The 19,659-nt window shown below is 37.4% G+C and overlaps 1 protein-coding gene across 1 annotated transcript; it reads left to right on the top strand.

Moving 5' to 3' along the window:
• The first annotated feature begins 10,764 nt into the window (after positions 1 to 10,764).
• On the top strand, positions 10,765 to 16,373 carry LOC117329869. The gene is made up of 5 exons (XM_033888065.1): positions 10,765 to 11,352; positions 11,808 to 11,934; positions 12,046 to 12,061; positions 12,970 to 15,304; positions 15,727 to 16,373. Exons 2-5 carry the CDS (start codon positions 11,915 to 11,917, stop codon positions 16,236 to 16,238), a joined length of 2,883 nt encoding a protein of 960 aa, XP_033743956.1. The 5' UTR covers positions 10,765 to 11,352; positions 11,808 to 11,914; the 3' UTR covers positions 16,239 to 16,373.
• Positions 16,374 to 19,659: the final 3,286 nt, after the last annotated feature.

Here is a 19,659-nt window from a genome sequence, read left to right as displayed (position 1 = left end):
ATTTTATTCGGTGGGGGGGGGGGTCTTGTATACACAGAACTTGAATGTTTTATTACTGGTGGGAGGGGGTCCTGTATAGTAAGAATTTGAATGTTTTATTTCTGGTGGGAGGGGGTCCTGTATAGTAAGAACTTGAATGTTTTATTTCTTGTGGGAGAGGGGTGGGGGGTCCTGTTTAGTATGAACTTGAATGTTTTATGTTTTACTACAGGTGGGGGTGGAGGGGGGTGGTGGTAGTGACCTTTATGCTAAGAACTTGAATGTTTTATTTCTGGTGGGAGGAGCGTCCTGTATAGTAAGAACTTGAATGTTTTATTACTGGTCTCAGCGGGGTTGGGGTCCTGTATACTAAGAACTTTAATGTTTTGTTACTGGTTGGGGGGGGGGGGGGGTCCTGTATACTTACAGCTTGAATGTTTTATTACTTGTTACGGGAGGGGGGGTTCCTGTATACTAACAATTTTGATGTTTTATGTGGGGGGGTCCTTTATACTAAGAACTTGAATGACTGATGGGGGTGGGGGGGTTTCCTGTATAGAAAGAACTTGAATGTTTTATTTCTGGTGGGAGGGGGGTCCTGTATAGTAAGAACTTGAACGTTTTATTACTGATCTCAGCGGGGTTGGGGTTGGGGTCCTGGATACTAAGAACTTTAATGTTTTATTACTTGTTGGGGGGGGGGGGGGGTGTCCTGTATACTAACAATTTTAATGTTTTATGTGGAAGGGGGGGGGGGGTCCTTTATACTAAGAACTTGAATGACTGATGGGGGGGGGTTCCTGTATAGAAAGAACTTGAATGTTTTATTACTGAAAGGGAGCGGGAGGTCCTGTATACTGAGAACTTGAATGATTTATTACTTGTGTGGGTGTGTGGGGGGGGGGGGGGGGTTCTTGTATACAAAGAAATTGAATGTTTTATTACTGGTGGGAGGGGGTCCTGTATAGTAAGAACTTGAATTTTTTATTTCTGGTGGGAGGGGGTCCTGTATAGTAAGAACTTGAATGTTTTATTTCTGGTGGGAGGGGGTCCTGTATAGTAAGAACTTGAATGTTTTATTTTTTCTGGTGGGAGGGGGTCCTGTATAGTAAGAACTTGAATGTTTTATTTCTGGTGGGAGGGGGGTCCTGTATAGTAAGAACTTGAATGTTTTATTACTGATCTCAGCGGGGTTGGGGTTGGGGTCCTGGATACTAAGAACTTTAATGTTTTATTACTTGTTGGTGGGGGGGGGGTGTCCTGTATACTTACAGCTTGAATGTTTTATTACTTGTTAGGGGGGGGGGTCCTGTATACTAACAATTTTAATGTTTTATTTGGGGGGGGGGGGTTCCTTTATACTAAGAACTTGAATGACTGATGGGGGGGGGGGGGGTTCCTGTATAGAAAAAACTTGAATGTTTTTTTACTGAAAGGGGGGGGGGGAGGTCCTGTATACTGAGAACTTGAATGATTTATTACTTGTGTGGGTGTGGCCAGGGGGTTCTTGTATACAAAGAACTTGAATGTTTTATTACTGGTGGGAGGGGGTCCTGTATAGTAAGAATTTGAATGTTTTATTTCTGGTGGGAGGGGGTACTGTATAGTAAGAACTTGAATGTTTTATTTCTGGTGGGAGGGGGTCCTGTATAGTAAGAACTTGAATGTTTTATCACTGGTGGGGGTGAGGGTGGGGGTGGGGGGTTTCTCCATAGTATACTAAGATCTGGAGTTTTATTACTGTCTCAATATGTATTGTGTATATATGTTTTAACTGACTATTTTAAATACATATAATCAGATTGCTGCTCTTGGGCTTGAGCCTTTATACTAAGAACTCAATATCTTATTACTGTAGCAATGTGTATTCTGTATATATGTTTTAATTTGACCGTTTTCATTTTTTTCACTTCTTAGAATAGCAAATTGCAGATCATGGAAGCAGAGGACCTGAACAACAGGAGTGACAATATGAGCGATTGATGGCCTGGTGATGTACTACCTTCAAAACTTAATGTAATGTCTGTTTCTGTTTTTTCGAAGAGTGAGGTAAAATCTCAATTATAAAACAGTTAAATTTGCTTGACAAAAATTACAGATAACAATTAAACAAAATCAAAAGCAATAAAATTAAAACAATGAAATAAAATCAACCTAAAACTATACTACAAAAAACTGTTGAAATAACACAATAACAATAAATAAGTGAAATAAAATGAAATAAATAAAAAAGATAAATAACTAACTAAAATTCATCAAAAATAAATAGGCAAATCAATCAATAATTCACATAACAATTAGTCAATGAATTGTATAAAAGATCAATATAAAACATGGAGAAAAAAACTTCAATCAGAAATAAAAAAAAATCTCAATAAAAATCAATGAAAATAAATCAAATAAAAAAACAATAAATCCAGGTAAAATAAACGTATTAATAAAACGATACTTTCAATAGTTACTGATGCTAACTCTTCTTACATATATCAATCAATTGCAGATCCCGGACCTATGAATGACTGCAGCAACAATATGGCCAATCCAATAATTTGGTAAAACGATACGTTCTTTCAATAATTTCAAATTCTAATGCTTCTTAGATCAATACATTGCAGATCCCGGAAGGACCAGCCGCCCATTGGACCACGACGGAGATATGGCCGACGGATATCCGGTCAGGTATTTCCGGCCAGTCTAGGTAATGATTTTTTTCCTATCTTTTTGCTGTTGTAGGATTGAAGGGCAGATTATTTGTCAGATTCAAGTTCTTACAAGGCTACATTCAAACCTTAACGAGTGGTTATGAATGCACCAAGTTTGAATGATGTTTCTGTACATTTGCTTCCCTTTCCCTACAAACAGTATCTTTTGATACAAGTGATAGTGCCTTGTAGCATCAGTACCGCGTCCTGGTGATACAAATCTGTCCAAAAGTATCTTTCGATTTGATCGCGGCGGTGTATATAAAGTATCGCCGATTTTACCGAAACGATTTGGTAAAACGATACATTCTTTTAATAATTACACTCTAATGCTTTTTAGATCAATACATTGCAGATCCCGGAAGGACCAGCCGCCCATTGGACCACGACGGAGATATGGCCGACGGATATCCGGTCAGGTATTTCCGGCGAGTCTGGGTAATGATTTTTTTCCTATCTTTTTGCTGTTGTAGGATTGAAGGGCAGATTATTTGTCAGATTCAAGTTCTTACAAGGCTACATTCAAACCTTAACGAGTGGTTATGAATGCACCAAGTTTGAATGATGTTTCTGTACATTTGCTTCCCTTTCCCTACAAACAGTATCTTTTGATACAAGTGATAGTGCCTTGTAGCATCAGTGACGCGGCCTGGTGATACAAATCTGTCCAAAAGTATCTTTCGATTTTATCGCGGCGGTGTATATTAAGTATCGCCGATTTTACCGATACGATTTGGTAAAACGATACATTCTTTCAATAATTACACACTCTAATGCTTTTTAGATCAATACATTGCAGATCCCGGAAGGACCAGCCGCCCATTGGACCACGACGGAGATATGGCCGACGGATATCCGGTCAGGTATTTCCGGCCAGTCTAGGTAATGATTTTTTTCCTATCTTTTTGCTGTTGTAGGATTGAAGGGCAGATTATTTGTCAGATTCAAGTTCTTACAAGGCTACATTCAAACCTTAACGAGTGGTTATGAATGCACCAAGTTTGAATGATGTTTCTGTACATTTGCTTCCCTTTCCCTACAAATAGTATCTTTTGATACAAGTGATAGTGCCTTGTAGCATCAGTACCGCGTCCTGGTGATACAAATCTGTCCAAAAGTATCTTTCGATTTGATCGCGGCGGTGTATATAAAGTATCGCCGATTTTACCAAACGATTTGGTAAAACGATACATTCTTTTAATAATTACACTCTAATGCTTTTTAGATCAATACATTGCAGATCCCGGAAGGACCAGCCGCCCATTGGACCACGACGGAGATATGGCCGACGGATATCCGGTCAGGTATTTCCGGCCAGTCTGGGTAATGATTTTTTTTCCTGTCTTTTTGCTGTTGTAGGATTGAAGGGCAGATTATTTGTCAGATTCAAGTTCTTACAAGGCTACATTCAAACCTTAACGAGTGGTTATGAATGCACCAAGTTTGAATGATGTTTCTGTACATTTGCTTCCCTTTCCCTACAAACAGTATCTTTTGATACAAGTGATAGTGCCTTGTAGCATCAGTACCGCGTCCTGGTGATACAAATCTGTCCAAAAGTATCTTTCGATTTTATCGCGGCGGTGTATATAAAGTATCGCCGATTTTACCAAAACGATTTGGTAAAACGATACATTCTTTTAATAATTACACTCTAATGCTTTTTAGATCAATACATTGCAGATCCCGGAAGGACCAGCCGCCCATTGGACCACGACGGAGATATGGCCGACGGATATCCGGTCAGGTATTTCCGGCCAGTCTGGGTAATGATTTTTTTTCTTGTCTTTTTGCTGTTGTAGGATTGAAGGGCAGATTATTTGTCAGATTCAAGTTCTTACAAGGCTACATTCAAACCTTAACGAGTGGTTATGAATGCACCAAGTTTGAATGATGTTTCTGTACATTTGCTTCCCTTTCCCTACAAACAGTATCTTTTGATACAAGTGATAGTGCCTTGTAGCATCAGTACCGCGTCCTGGTGATACAAATCTGTCCAAAAGTATCTTTCGATTTGATCGCGGCGGTGTATATTAAGTATCGCCGATTTTACCGATACGATTTGGTAAAACGATACATTCTTTCAATAATTTGAAATTCTAATGCTAATACTTCTTAGATCAATACATTGCAGATCCCGGAAGGACCAGCCGCCCATTGGACCACGACGGAGATATGGCCGACGGATATCCGGTCAGGTATTTCCGGCCAGTCTGGGTAATGATTTTTTTCCTGTCTTTTTGCTGTTGTAGGATTGAAGGGCAGATTATTTGTCAGATTCAAGTTCTTACAAGGCTACATTCAAACCTTAACGAGTGGTTATGAATGCACCAAGTTTGAATGATGTTTCTGTACATTTGCTTCCCTTTCCCTACAAACAGTATCTTTTGATACAAGTGATAGTGCCTTGTAGCATCAGTACCGCGTCCTGGTGATACAAATCTGTCCAAAAGTATCTTTCGATTTGATCGCGGCGGTGTATATAAAGTATCGCCGATTTTACCGAAACGATTTGGTAAAACGATACATTCTTTCAATAATTACACACTCTAATGCTTTTTAGATCAATACATTGCAGATCCCGGAAGGACCAGCCGCCCATTGGACCACGACGGAGATATGGCCGACGGATATCCGGTCAGGTATTTCCGGCCAGTCTGGGTAATGATTTTTTTCCTGTCTTTTTGCTGTTGTAGGATTGAAGGGCAGATTATTTGTCAGATTCAAGTTCTTACAAGGCTACATTCAAACCTTAACGAGTGGTTATGAATGCACCAAGTTTGAATGATGTTTCTGTACATTTGCTTCCCTTTCCCTACAAACAGTATCTTTTGATACAAGTGATAGTGCCTTGTAGCATCAGTACCGCGTCCTGGTGATACAAATCTGTCCAAAGTATCTTTCGATTTGATCGCGGCGGTGTATATAAAGTATCGCCGATTTTACCGAAACGATTTGGTAAAACGATACATTCTTTCAATAATTTCAAATTCTAATGCTTCTTAGATCAATACATTGCAGATCCCGGAAGGACCAGCCGCCCATTGGACCACGACGGAGATATGGCCGACGGATATCCGGTCAGGTATTTCCGGCCAGTCTGGGTAATGATTTTTTTCCTGTCTTTTTGCTGTTGTAGGATTGAAGGGCAGATTATTTGTCAGATTCAAGTTCTTACAAGGCTACATTCAAACCTTAACGAGTGGTTATGAATGCACCAAGTTTGAATGATGTTTCTGTACATTTGCTTCCCTTTCCCTACAAACAGTATCTTTTGATACAAGTGATAGTGCCTTGTAGCATCAGTGACGCGGCCTGGTGATACAAATCTGTCCAAAAGTATCTTTCGATTTGATCGCGGCGGTGTATATTAAGTATCGCCGATTTTACCGATACGATTTGGTAAAACGATACATTCTTTCAATAATTTGAAATTCTAATGCTAATACTTCTTAGATCAATACATTGCAGATCCCGGAAGGACCAGCCGCCCATTGGACCACGACGGAGATATGGCCGACGGATATCCGGTCAGGTATTTCCGGCCAGTCTGGGTAATGATTTTTTTTCCTGTCTTTTTGCTGTTGTAGGATTGAAGGGCAGATTATTTGTCAGATTCAAGTTCTTACAAGGCTACATTCAAACCTTAACGAGTGGTTATGAATGCACCAAGTTTGAATGATGTTTCTGTACATTTGCTTCCCTTTCCCTACAAACAGTATCTTTTGATACAAGTGATAGTGCCTTGTAGCATCAGTACCGCTTCCTGGTGATACAAATCTGTCCAAAAGTATCTTTCGATTTGATCGCGGCGGTGTATATAAAGTATCGCCGATTTTACCAAAACGATTTGGTAAAACGATACATTCTTTTAATAATTACACTCTAATGCTTTTTAGATCAATACATTGCAGATCCCGGAAGGACCAGCCGCCCATTGGACCACGACGGAGATATGGCCGACGGATATCCGGTCAGGTATTTCCGGCCAGTCTGGGTAATGATTTTTTTCCTGTCTTTTTGCTGTTGTAGGATTGAAGGGCAGATTATTTGTCAGATTCAAGTTCTTACAAGGCTACATTCAAACCTTAACGAGTGGTTATGAATGCACCAAGTTTGAATGATGTTTCTGTACATTTGCTTCCCTTTCCCTACAAACAGTATCTTTTGATACAAGTGATAGTGCCTTGTAGCATCAGTACCGCGTCCTGGTGATACAAATCTGTCCAAAAGTATCTTTCGATTTAATCGCGGCGGTGTATATAAAGTATCGCCGATTTTACCGAAACGATTTGGTAAAACGATACATTCTTTCAATAATTTCAAATTCTAATGCTTCTTAGATCAATACCTTGCAGATCCCGGAAGGACCAGCCGCCCATTGGACCACGACGGAGATATGGCCGACGGATATCCAGTCGAACTCGGTAATGTAGTTTTTTTTCTGTCTCATGGCTGTTGTAGTTCTTACAAGGCTACATTAATTTCCGGCCAAACTAGATAATGTAGTTTTACTGTTCTTTTTTTTTTGTTTTTTTTAGACCAGCAGCAGATTGGACTAGTTGGCTTGTGAGTTGTATTTTGTAAAAAACTTTTGTAATGTATTTTCAGTTTCAGGAAAATTAATTTAAATTATAAAGAAAAAAATACCAATAAAACTTAAAACCGAAACATACAGAATAAAATAAAGATCAAAACAAAATAAAATTAAGAAATTAACTAGATTTAAAACGTCTAAAAAAATAAGTAAATTTAAAATTAACAATCATGAAACAATTAAAGAATTATATAAATAATAAAAGAAAATAAATATACAAATTCAATTAAAAAAAACCCGCATAAAATCTAATTAAAAAAAATAAACCAAATATAAAAATCAAATAGATTATGGATTTTATAAACGAAAAAATCTATAAATAAAATAAAAATAAAACCAAAATTAAAGTGATATAAAACCAATATTTAGAAATATGTTGAAATCAAATGAAAAAAATATATTGATAAAGCCAAAATAAAAGAAAAAAAATTGTTAGAAATCAATTCCGATTTCAGTCCAGTATCATTGATTTGACTAAACAATTGTTTGGTAAAACGACACTATATTTAATATTTCCAAATAATAACACTCTTTAGATTGATAATTTTTCAGATCCGGAAAGGAGCAACAGACCTGGGCTACTGGAGTGGTGATGTTTTTTACTGGTTTATCATATAATATTTTGATTTGATGCTTTAGATATTTTCAAAATTTATGTTTTAAAATGTGTTTTTGAATTCTTGATATACATTATAGAGGAAATAGATTTCTAAATTTAATCTTTATTTCCCCGCCTTTTTTCTGTTTCAGGTGGTTCTATTGAGGAGGCCTCCACGTGGCAGAACTGGTAACAGCTTACCGTATTTATCCGCAAATAAACCCATGCCCAATCATTAGTCCCCTCATTTTTGCATAACCATTGATTTTAGCAAAAAAATAGCCCTCCAACTTTGATACTAAGCTTGAACAGTATGGGAAGGGACTTATTGAAGGATAAATACGATACACATAAATGTATGTTTATGTGGGCTGGCTAACATCCTCTTACATGTCTCCCCTTTAAATGTAGGGAAACATATTGTCTTTGCATTGGTTCTTCTGATTTCCAAGGGGGAGTCATGATTATCTTGGGGCTGCGATAGCTCGGAGTGCCGGCCATGTTATCCGAGGTGATGATCCGAGGTGCGTGGTTCGACACTCCCTACCCATGTTGGTTCATGTTTCTTTGGAAGCTGAGAAACAGGCCAGCTAGTACTGTCGTGGTTGTGTCCTTGGGCAAGACACTTTACCCTAATTGCTCTGGATGGCATGCGACGGGCCTCCCGTATGTTGTTCAGTGAGGTAGTCACCAACTACTACAAGGAGACCCCGTCTCAATGATCCTGGTTGTTCACGAGGCGATAAACCCAACAAACATGATTATCTTTAAAAAAATATCTAGTTTGAATGTCAGTTTCCACTTTTGTATGTTCAGGTTTGAAATGGTAGTTATATTTTGTGAGTTTGTCTTGTCATTGGAACAAATAGTCAATAAGATATAAAGAGAAGAAAAGTACAGAAATGTTCCAATATACAGAGAATACAGGATACTTATCTGGATACTTAGATCTAGTAGAATAGATTAATAAAAACAAGAACATTCAACTTATTTAATATTCAAACTGTGTCTTACATGTTGGTCAGTTTTATTATACAATTCTATTTTTATAGGTCCCCAAATAGAGCCAGACTGTTTGATGGTTCACCTTACAGACCCAACAATCCATTTTGGTAAAGACCATTCCACTGGCCCATGGAGAAGCATATTTAGTGTAAAAAATTGGTCAGCTTGACTTTACAAGATGGTGTAAAATTGCTTAAGGTGCCCCTGGAATTTTCCAGGGTAATAAATAGATTGAAGATAACAAGATTTGTTAATGTTATTTCTTTTCTAAGATAATCTCTAGATTATATTTTGAAGAGTTATTGCCCATCGTGTATCTCGGTACCTATAGACATATACCCTGAATTTTACTTTCTGCAGTTACGGTTCTTTAATTGGTAGTCAATTTACCGCAAGTTGGAACAATACTATTCCAATGAGAATGTAATTTAATTGTTGAAACCTGAGGGTGAGCATCTATGGAGATAAACATGTAAGGGCAATAACTCTGCAAAGATAATCCAATCAAAATGGCGGCTATTCAAATTGCCCTACGTCTGTGGTCTATCGTCCGTACGTCTATTTTAGCAGCTTCGGATGACGGGTTACCAAGTAAGAGGTCAAATGTGATCAGGTTAAATATGATTGACCTTAATAAATTCATAATAAGTCATAACTGATAGAAACTATTTTTATCATGTGTAGATATTTTGAAATCTCTTTTGTACAATCCAACTCTACAAACAGGCAATAAATCTTAATTTTAGCCCGTCTCTTCGAAGAAGAGGGAGAGGTTACGTTATCACTCCACCGGTGTAAGTGTTGAAAGCCATAGTAATTTATGGTGATATGGTGCCTGTGGGGGGTAAACTATCCCCTGCTTGAGTTAAACTAAAAGATTTTTTGGGAAAAAAACAGATTTTTCAAATTTTTGGACTTAAAATATTTCTGGGTTAACTTTTTGGTGCAAGTGGTAAAAGGTTTTATACATCACTTTATAATTGTAAAGGGGTGCTGATATTTGGTAGTAGAGTCCCTCTGGAGTAAGACTATCCCTTCCTGGAGTTAAACTAAAAAAAATGGATTTTTTTTTTAATCTTTGGACTAAGAACATTATTTTAAGTTTATGTTGCGAGTGTTGAAAGGCATAGTAAAACATGGTATTAGGTTCCCTGTGGAGGTTTAACGATCCCTTTCCAGAGTTTCCTCATTTTTCAAGGGAGACAACTCTCACTAGGATAAGTTTTTATGAAAAAATAAAAGAAATAAGTCCAAAAGCAATTATTTGATATATTTATTCAATTAACAGCATAGCTTGTCTCCCAAATATTTCTCGATAAATAATTTAGATATAAATTGGTATGGTTTTGAAAATTGCATAAATACACAATCTGGTCAAGTAAACTAAATAGATATTTTTACTGAAAATTTGTAAAACCATACCAATAATATATTTCAATTATTTATTGACAAACATTTGCAAGACGAGCTATGCTGTTCTTCAACAGCTCCTGTTGCTATTTCTGGATGGATACGTTCAGGTCCCTAGTATGTCCTTGTTCAATTTTGAATGATTACAAAAAAAAAAAAAAAAAAAAAATAATGGGCGATAGACAGCTATCTTGGATTTTGACAGTTCATACGTACTATGTAGGTTTTCAATGTTATCAGAGGAAGAGGGGAAAATTAAGAGAAAAGATCAGCCTTTCATGAACCATTTAGTGGTGAGCTAATTAAACTTAATATGTGACAAGGGTGCGTAAACAGGGACCGGACCGGTGGTAACAATATACTGACCTTAACATGACATATTATGTCGGTAATTCATTACCAGTTTTGTGGGAGCATGCTCCAATCACAATTTGATAATATAATATATATTTGTCTAAGGCCAAAAAAAAAAAAAGATGTGTTTACGGTCCGCCGCCCGACCCTAATTTTTTCTGCCGACCCTACCGTTTTTTTCCGGAAAATCCGGCATCTTTTGCTTATTAGTTAGAACGATCTTTATCAATAAGGCCCTTGAACAAATCCCGAATCAAAAGCTGCTTTATGTAAACGCTTTAGTGACCCAGACTTGTTGTACTAAACAACATGGCGGGCGATAACAGTGTGTTGGCATTAGATTTTTTGAAATGTCAACACTCAGAGGAGAAAAAAATGATAATCCCGCTCCGTAATGCTACGACATTCTTAGAGGTGTTCGATCGCTTCCACGGGGACACGGCGGGGAAGTCTTCCTCCTTCCAAGTGAAAACAAAAACGGACTCTGGGCAAGGACACGATGTCCTGTCGTCTTTAACTGTTGGCGAGATTGTGCATCTGTTTAATGTAAGACACTTTGTTTTTACGTGCACTTGCGAGCTTGAAACAAAGGCTCAGCAACTTTCTGAAATCAACGTCCACGCCAAGGTGGCGACCAAGAAAGCCGTGAATGCATTCGAGCTAATGATGGCAGGCGGGAGGTCTTTCCCCTCGAAGAAAAAAAGCAGGTAAGTACTCATAAAAAAAGAAACACACATAATCGCATTTGTGGTATGTTTCTGCTAGCATAAGGGAAACTGTCCAACCACACCTGCATTCCATATCTCTATTTATAATTTTAAAAACCATCATACCATGTGCATAGTCCGTCTGAGATATATATAGACGACTTTTTTTCTATATGAAAACATTGACAAAAATACATGACTTACACAGTCCCAAAACATGTTTGTACTGTTGTGTTACAGTATGTCCCATATTTTTCAATTGTGAATATTTTACGACAGATCTTTTGTACAATTTTACTAGGGCATACATACAAGGAGATTTTGGTCTGGCTCTGGCATTATAAATCAAGATCTAAATTGAAGATCTACATTGAAACAAAATGTATACATGTGGTTCGCACTAAAAGAATATGCAAAACCTTTCGGACAATGAATTTCTTGTATGTAATTTGCAGCTCTGGAATGAAAGCAGGTTTGAGCAGAAAAGATGAGCTCTATAACAAATTGATAGACAAGTTTACGTCGGAAGGATTGGATTTCCCCAAATCTACAGCAAGCACTGATGGTTCATATTTTGTCCAGGTATGACACACCTGCAATAATATTTAAACATGAAATTAATTCTTTGAAGAAAGATATGCTGTTGGTGTAATTATTTCACTGATTTTATTTTTGTTTTGTTTTTTTGGGTAGATTAAACATGGAGCTTGTAAGTATATTTTAGTAGTCTCCGGATCTAATATCCACATCATCCTATGCTTTGTAGCTTGCACATTACATGTACACTACGTAGTATCTTGTGTGAATAGCCTACTCAGTACTGTCTTTGAAAATAATGGTTGTGGTTTCTAATATACATACAAATGTACAGTGGATTGTATATTCAGGTACAGAATCTCTTCCATTTAATTTCTCACAAAAATAGTTTCAGATTTGCTTGGAACTTTTTTTTTCAAATTCAATCTATATTTGCATATATTTTTTAAATTAAAAAGCATATTAATATTTACCAATTTTAAGCATGTCTTTTATCTATACATATATATTATATATATGCATAATCTGATTTAATAATTGCATATTTTTATTTGACAATCCACTGTACATACTTGCGTGTAATGCATGTATGCCGCAAAGCTAACAATGTAGTAGAATGCAAACATGTACTCCCAGTGACTGGTATTATAAATTAAACCAATATATAACCATATATTTATATTAATGGTATTAACCCGTGAGTTCTAATATATACAGAACGAAGTATTGCACAATGTATACACATTCTGTCAGTGTTTTAAAGGCAGTTATTATGCCTGTTTCTTGAAATGGGAAGTAGAAATTTAGTATTACCCATGTCTGCCCATACATTTATTTTTCACCTAACAATTTTACCAGATTATTGGCTTCATTCTTGATCTGATTTTTATGTTATATTTTCCACACAGGTGTTCAGAATTAAGGTGCCTTGAGTTTACGGGTTCCAAGTTTATTATCTGCAAGTTATTTTAATACAAAAAAATAGAAAATAAATCATTGCTCCTGGTTACTGAAAATCGAACATTAAAATTTAATATGTTGTCAGACTGAACTTAATATATTTAATACATATTTTTGCAGGTCATGTGCAATGCTCTCTGGTATACCACAAACCATCATGCAACTATTGACGACGCGGCAAAACATAAAGCTGAGGTACATTCCTTCCCTCAAGCATTCAGCGCATTTGACGGGTTCAATGATATTAAGAGGAAGAAACACAAGTCATTACCAATGACTTCTTCAGAGCTCGCTAGTCACTCTGAGGCACTGTATTCCTTACTGATGAAGCCAGTGACAAACAGTTCTGCAACATGGAAAACAGCTGGAACTCAGATTAGCGAACTTGCAGACTGTCTATCTGCCTATAGTAATTATCTGAAAAATCAGACAAAGATTATGTTGGAACATCATGCCAATGACCATCCTGCTCGGACAATTGACAAAGATGCCACAGTGGAACACAGGCATAAGTGTTCTTTTGGTGTGAAGCCTATGTACGTGATCCTGGATGAGGCTATGAAAGCTGCAGGAGAAAACACACCTGTTTTTTTTGACGAACATCACCATGTTGAAAACCTTTTCCCTTCCAATCAACATAGGGCTAGATTTTTGACGGATCTACAACTGTCTATGCCAGTTGACATGGTGCGTTTTAGTCCTGGTGGATCTTCTCTGTCCATTGTCTGTCTGATGGCAGTGCAAGCATCGAGGTCACTACCAGAAATGCTTACCCAAACAGCAAGGTTTCTGCAAACGGCTCGACCAAGATTGAAGGAATTCCATACTAGGGCACAGCGACGTCATTTCAAGGAACAATTGAAGAACGTAGCATCAGTCCTACCATCAGTGTGCGACATGATTTACAAGGAACTGGCAATGGATGCTGCTATTGCTGCTCATCCGATCACACAGGAAAGATTACGGTTGATATTTTTGGGCAACACTGGTCTTGTCAGAGATTTACGGAGCTTGAACCCTGGTCGTCCTAGTGGCAAGTTTGACACATTCTTTGATGCATTGTCTGGACAGATTGAAAACATTACTGCAGCAGATGACCGGCGTCATGGGGTTGCCCATCTCTCCGAGTTTATATCTCTAAAAGAGATGATTACTAAAGCAAAGAATGAATGCCCAGAAGGAACGCCAATTCCATCAAAGAGCCTTGTTAGACTTCAGTTTGCACCCAGGAACCCATATTCCAAAACAGCACACAACTTCACATCGAGAATAAACGTGCAGCATAAAATACAACGCCGCCAATTACGAGTGTCTCATCCCGACGACCATTACTGCAATGCACAGTTTAAGTATCTCAAACAGAAAGCCATCAACCAACAGAACTGCACGCTACTGTTCTGCGATGACAAGGCAAAAGTGCCCTTTGGAGATCCTGGTCATCTTATATCAACAGGAGTCCGGGGAAAAAAGACTATTGTCCCTTCTACCACCACTTTGGTTGCGCTTGATCACGACATGAATCACTCATCACTCACACCATCAGTGATCCTCCAGTGTGATATTCCAAAGGAAATTAATGACTCGTTTGTTCGTGGACAAGTCACAACAGTCATAAATGATTCTGTATTGCAGCAGTCATCTCCTTTTCGGCATAATGCAGTGCTTGCTAAACTACTAGCAGAAAAAGAAACCATGCAACCTATCCTGATGAAGTTTACAGATGGTGGGACTGACCAACGCAACAACATCGAAAGTGTGAAATGTGCTACCATTTGCTTGTTCAGAGAACTTAACTTGGATATGATAATATTGGGTCGATGTGCCCCAGGACACAGCTATGTAAACCCAGCTGAGCGAGTTATGAGTATCTTGAATCTTGGTCTCCAGAACGTGGCACTCCAGAGAGAAGTGTCAGATGAGGAGAGCGAGAAGTATTTCAAACGCTGTAATGGTATGGCAGACATGAGAGAGCTCTTGAACACAAAAAAGCCAGAACTGAAACAGTCATGGATAGACGTTGTCGAGCCTGTGCAGTCCATTATCCGAAATCGGTTCCTCCGCTTGAGCCTGAAAGATGTTCCCTTTGCAGCAATGGATCCAGTACCAGACACTGACATTGATCTCTTAAAGCGACATCTCCGAGAGCTGTTCCCAGATCTGGACTTGCAGAAGTTAACCAAGGCTCATGCAAGTAAGGTAGAATCCTACACGTCTTGGATGGCATCGCACAGTAGATCTAGACACTATACCTTCCAAGTCAGGAAGTGTGAGGATTTGTCCTGCTGCTCTGCACCGACACTACCACGGGAACAACTAAATTGGCTCCCCGATCCAGTCCTTGATGCAAGCGGAGACCATTACCGCCCGTATTCCGAGGTAGAGGACATGGATACAGATGAGAAGGACAGACCTTCACTTAAGGCAGCCCCTAAGCGAAAGGAAAAAAGAACTGCAGGTATTGGAATTAATATCTCTTCAATATTAAAATGATATTATGATTTAGTATTCAGAATTCTGAAAAGACATTTTAGAAGATGACAATATGGTAAATACAATGAGAATCCATATATAAAAGAAATATTTTCTCACATATCTCAGTAACAACATGTTTTACTGTGAATATCAAAGATAGCAAACATTCAGACTGTTTAAAGGCGTATATTCAAAATATAAACATGCAGCTGAATTTACCAGGTGTTCATGCATGCATAAGGATTTTTACTCGTGAGCAAACATATTTCAGCAGATTTCCTGTTTTAATAATATTTCAATGTCATGTCTTAGAATTGCGGTACAATTCTTTTCATAGAAAAAACAAATTTGTTCGAAATATAAGTTTAATTAAGTTTTGTTGGTGTCAAACCTCTTTCCTTGTAGATGTTGGACAACCAGCTGCTGCTGAGAATCGAGGTGAAGGAGCTACTGCTGTCGACCGAGAACCTGCTACTTCGGATCAACAGGAAGAGGATGCAGCATTACCTGAACCAGATCCCCATTTATGTACTAGCCAGAATGCTAGAGCTGTTGTGACATGTGTGGAGTGCCAAAAGCCTAGGGTCATATACAGTAGACATAAACTAACTGATAGACAAACAATGACTGTAGCCCTTGCTACTAGCGAATTTGAGTATACTTGCGGCAGCCCTCTTTTGCCACCGACAACAAGCCTATACACAAAAGTCATGTGTCGAAGTAACATCACTTGTTCCACAACAGTTGAGTTGCAATTTTATGCAAGCAGCCTGGGACGCACCGATATCTGCTGCTTTTGTACAGCAGAAAATTCAGATGTGGACACACAGTTACTTAAAAAATACAAAACAGTGTTGCCTATGTGTGCATCTTGCACTAGCAAAGGAAAACAGGCAGTAGTAGCTCGACCTTTTTAGGTCATCTGATCCGAACATAATGAAGCAATTTGTTTCTCTGTGTATAGACCATGAAAATATAATTTACTGTTAGATTGATGTGCTTAATCTGTTGAATGTTTCCTTTTATTAAACTTGAAAGAAATGATGTTTTAATGCTGAGTTCTCGAGTATCTCTTTTAATAATACATATTAATTTGACAAACTCTTCCTCAAGGGGAGGGAGACTACCTAATGTTTAACAAAATTTACAAATCTGTCTCGACATTGAAATCCAAGCTGACACAAGCAGAAAATTAGCATCTTGATGTGATTTAATCTCTCCCAGTTGCTACAGAAGATGTAAATACAGATAAAATAGTATAAAACATACAGTACATGCATAGACAATGATAAAGTATGTTGGAGCTGTTCTAAACATATAAAAAGGCTGAAATTAATGAAGCAAGCAATGTTTCAAATGCGTATGAGGTGCTTTCAAAAGATGGAAGCCCTGCAAATATTAAAAAAAAAAAAAAAAGAAAAAAAAAAAAAATCCCTACCTACCTACCCTATTTTTTCCCAACAGGTTACAGTAAACACAGCTAATTTTTTTTTTGGCCTAAATGCAATGAAAGAGGCACCAAGTATCACAATTTGAATAAAATCAGAAGTTCATTTACACTACAGCATCTCGTACAGAGAGTAGCATAGTGCAAATGTTAATATCATACTTGCCAACTTTTTAAAATTCTCATGGGGGAGAAAGTGCGTGAGCGACATTTTTGACCGGAAAACACATTTCACGCGCGACACATTTAGCAAACAAAAACTAAGGGGAGATAATTTGCTATTGGAAAATAAATTCCTTGCATGAACACTTAAGCTTCCTTCCCTCACTGAAAAAAAAGGGGGGGGGGGGGGGGACTTATTTCAAGCTTGGCCAATGATCTTTTTTATTCAAGTTTGGAAAGATAATTATATAAGCAACAAGTTACAAAAAAATAGCTGCAAAATTACATCATTTTTAATTATTTCTGGAAATGATTTAACTCACTGTTCACTCTAAATAAAAGTATTTACTTAGATATGTTATGAAAATTATGTTGTAGGATAGATGTCAGTCAATTAAATGTAAATTATCACAATGATATCACTTTCTATCAAGCTTTCTCTCCAGCAGACTAGCAGTAAACTTGAAAAGAAAATACCTAAAATGTCACGATAAATATCTAGAGTACAATATAATATCTGAATGAAATTTCAAATGTTTCCTTTGGATTACAACAAAGACAATAATACAAAAAAAAATATAAAAAGGGCTGTACAAGCCAGCAGTTGTAATCACTATAGGCTTTCAAAGGATTAACATGACAGTATTTAGTTTAAGAAAGTGAGTATTTGTGGACATGTTTTTGTCTTTCAAAATGTGAATTGGGAAAGTTTCTGCCAAAATAAGTCTCTGCTAATTGACACTAAGTATGCTGATGCTACAGTACGGTGATTGAAACGACGTTACGTACCGGCAACCAGGCCTTCGGTCTAAATGGTCGTTATTGTGAATTTATTTCCTTGAGCTAATTATCTAAAGATCAGCCAATGTTTAAATGTAGTTAACATTCCAATAAGTAATCTGTCACATTCGATACTCCGTTGATAACATTGCCAGTGTTGTTTTCACTTTTACTGTCCGAGATATACTGTCAAGTAGAGGTCGTTTATGCGCTTGACATCAAAGGCAGTATAGGAAGCCATTTACAAGCGTTTAATCAACCATGACTGACTTGCTACAAAACCATCACCACGCGTCCTCAGCTTAATTGGTTTTAATTAATTGTTTATTTATCGGGGTATTGTCACCCTTGCAGTCAGTGAAGTGTCAGAATTTCGTTACGGTCTGTGAGCAGGTCAGTTAACTGACCAATGCCCCACACATATGTCTTTCACCAGCCAGCAAGCGTTACCTGTCATAGGCCAAAGTGAATCTAACAAGGTGAATAGGGGCTCCATACGGGGTTATCAAGACATATTCTCCAAAATCGGGAGAATACACTATGTTCTATCTATACGATCGGGAGACGGGGCAGGGAGTCTGAAATCGGGAAATTCCCGACTAAAACGGGAAAGTTGGCAAGTATGTAATATGATTTTAATTAAATTAAAGTATCAGTGTTGCTATGGAAACAAAAGTCTTTAAACACTATAAATCATGACTTATCGATGGGCGTATTGTATTCCATCCGACGTCGCTCTTGGTACAGAATAATGAATGTCTGGTCCTTCTCTGCACCAAAAAAATATATCGCAACAATCAAAATGTTGGTCACTGCATACAATGCAGTCATTTCTCAGATATAATTCTCGCCTGAATCAATTTAGCCCCCCCCCCCCCCCCCCCCCCAAAAAAAAGAAAAAAATGTGGTATTCATATACCTCATTAAGACAAGGGCAAGTTATTTTTAAGCCATACAATATATGTATAGTTTGCCAAACCACATTCATTCCAGGAAAACTTGGGATTGAGGAACAAATCTAGACTATGCATTAGCAAAAATTTTAAATAAGGGGGATAACTCTTATACCACAATTGTCACACAGGTGACTTTACTTTAATAGGTCTTAATTTGTCAAAATTATAAAGTCTGCAGGAGCACACGTGCTTACATCTCTATTCAAGTCATTAGCAATAAAAATCTACAGCAACTCTCATAATGACACTTTTGATCTTTCATTTTCTGGTATGCTAAAGTGTCAATTATTCTATGATAACTTCAACGTTTTCGGTGACCATTTTTAAAAGTGACGATACAATCCCCAAAGTTCCAATTTGGGAAGTGCTCCAACATTGAATCAACACAGTAAGAGTTAATTTTGAAACAAAAATTAAGAACCTGTAGTGCATTTTCATGGCAACCAAATCAACCAAGATTTGTTTTAATTTATTAAGAAAAATTTAAAACGTTTATGTAAATATAAATTGTTTATTGTGATTAAAAAGTGGAAATTTAAAAATTAAAAAAAAAAAAAAAAAAAAATGGAAATTTGACATAACAGCAATTTTATTTTTAAAGTAACCCTATAGAAAACTAATAAAAAGATAATGTGCAATATTCCATATGTCGTAGAATTCGACTAAACCCTATCAAAACTTATTTTTGTAAATATTTTTCACATAAAATTCCTTGCTGTCTTCCGTTTAAAATAAAATCCAACATGCATAGACACAATTCACATCAACTACTTTAATTTTAAGTCCATATGATGAGAATTAAACTGAACTCTCTCAGAATTATGCAGTGTAATTAAGCCTACTTTCATAATATCATACAAGTACATATACCAGTCACATCTTGTCACATCTTATTAGTTAGTTTTGTTTGTTTGCTGAGTTTATCGCCCCGTGAACAGCAAGGGCCATTTTGAGGCGGGTTCTCCTTGTAGTAGTTGGTGACTACCTCACTGA

The sequence above is a fragment of the Pecten maximus genome, chromosome 6, assembly GCF_902652985.1.
Source record: "Pecten maximus chromosome 6, xPecMax1.1, whole genome shotgun sequence".
NCBI classification, from domain to species: domain Eukaryota; kingdom Metazoa; phylum Mollusca; class Bivalvia; order Pectinida; family Pectinidae; genus Pecten; species Pecten maximus.
Note: the sequence above shows the minus strand (reverse complement) of the source record. Positions and strands in the feature narration are given on the sequence as shown.

Coding starts and splice junctions, on each gene's coding strand:
- LOC117329869 (XM_033888065.1), top strand. CDS start 11,915: ATGGTTCATATTTTGTCCAG. Junction 15,305..15,726: donor AAAGGAAAAAAGAACTGCAG/GTATTGGAATTA, acceptor CTTTCCTTGTAG/ATGTTGGACAACCAGCTGCT.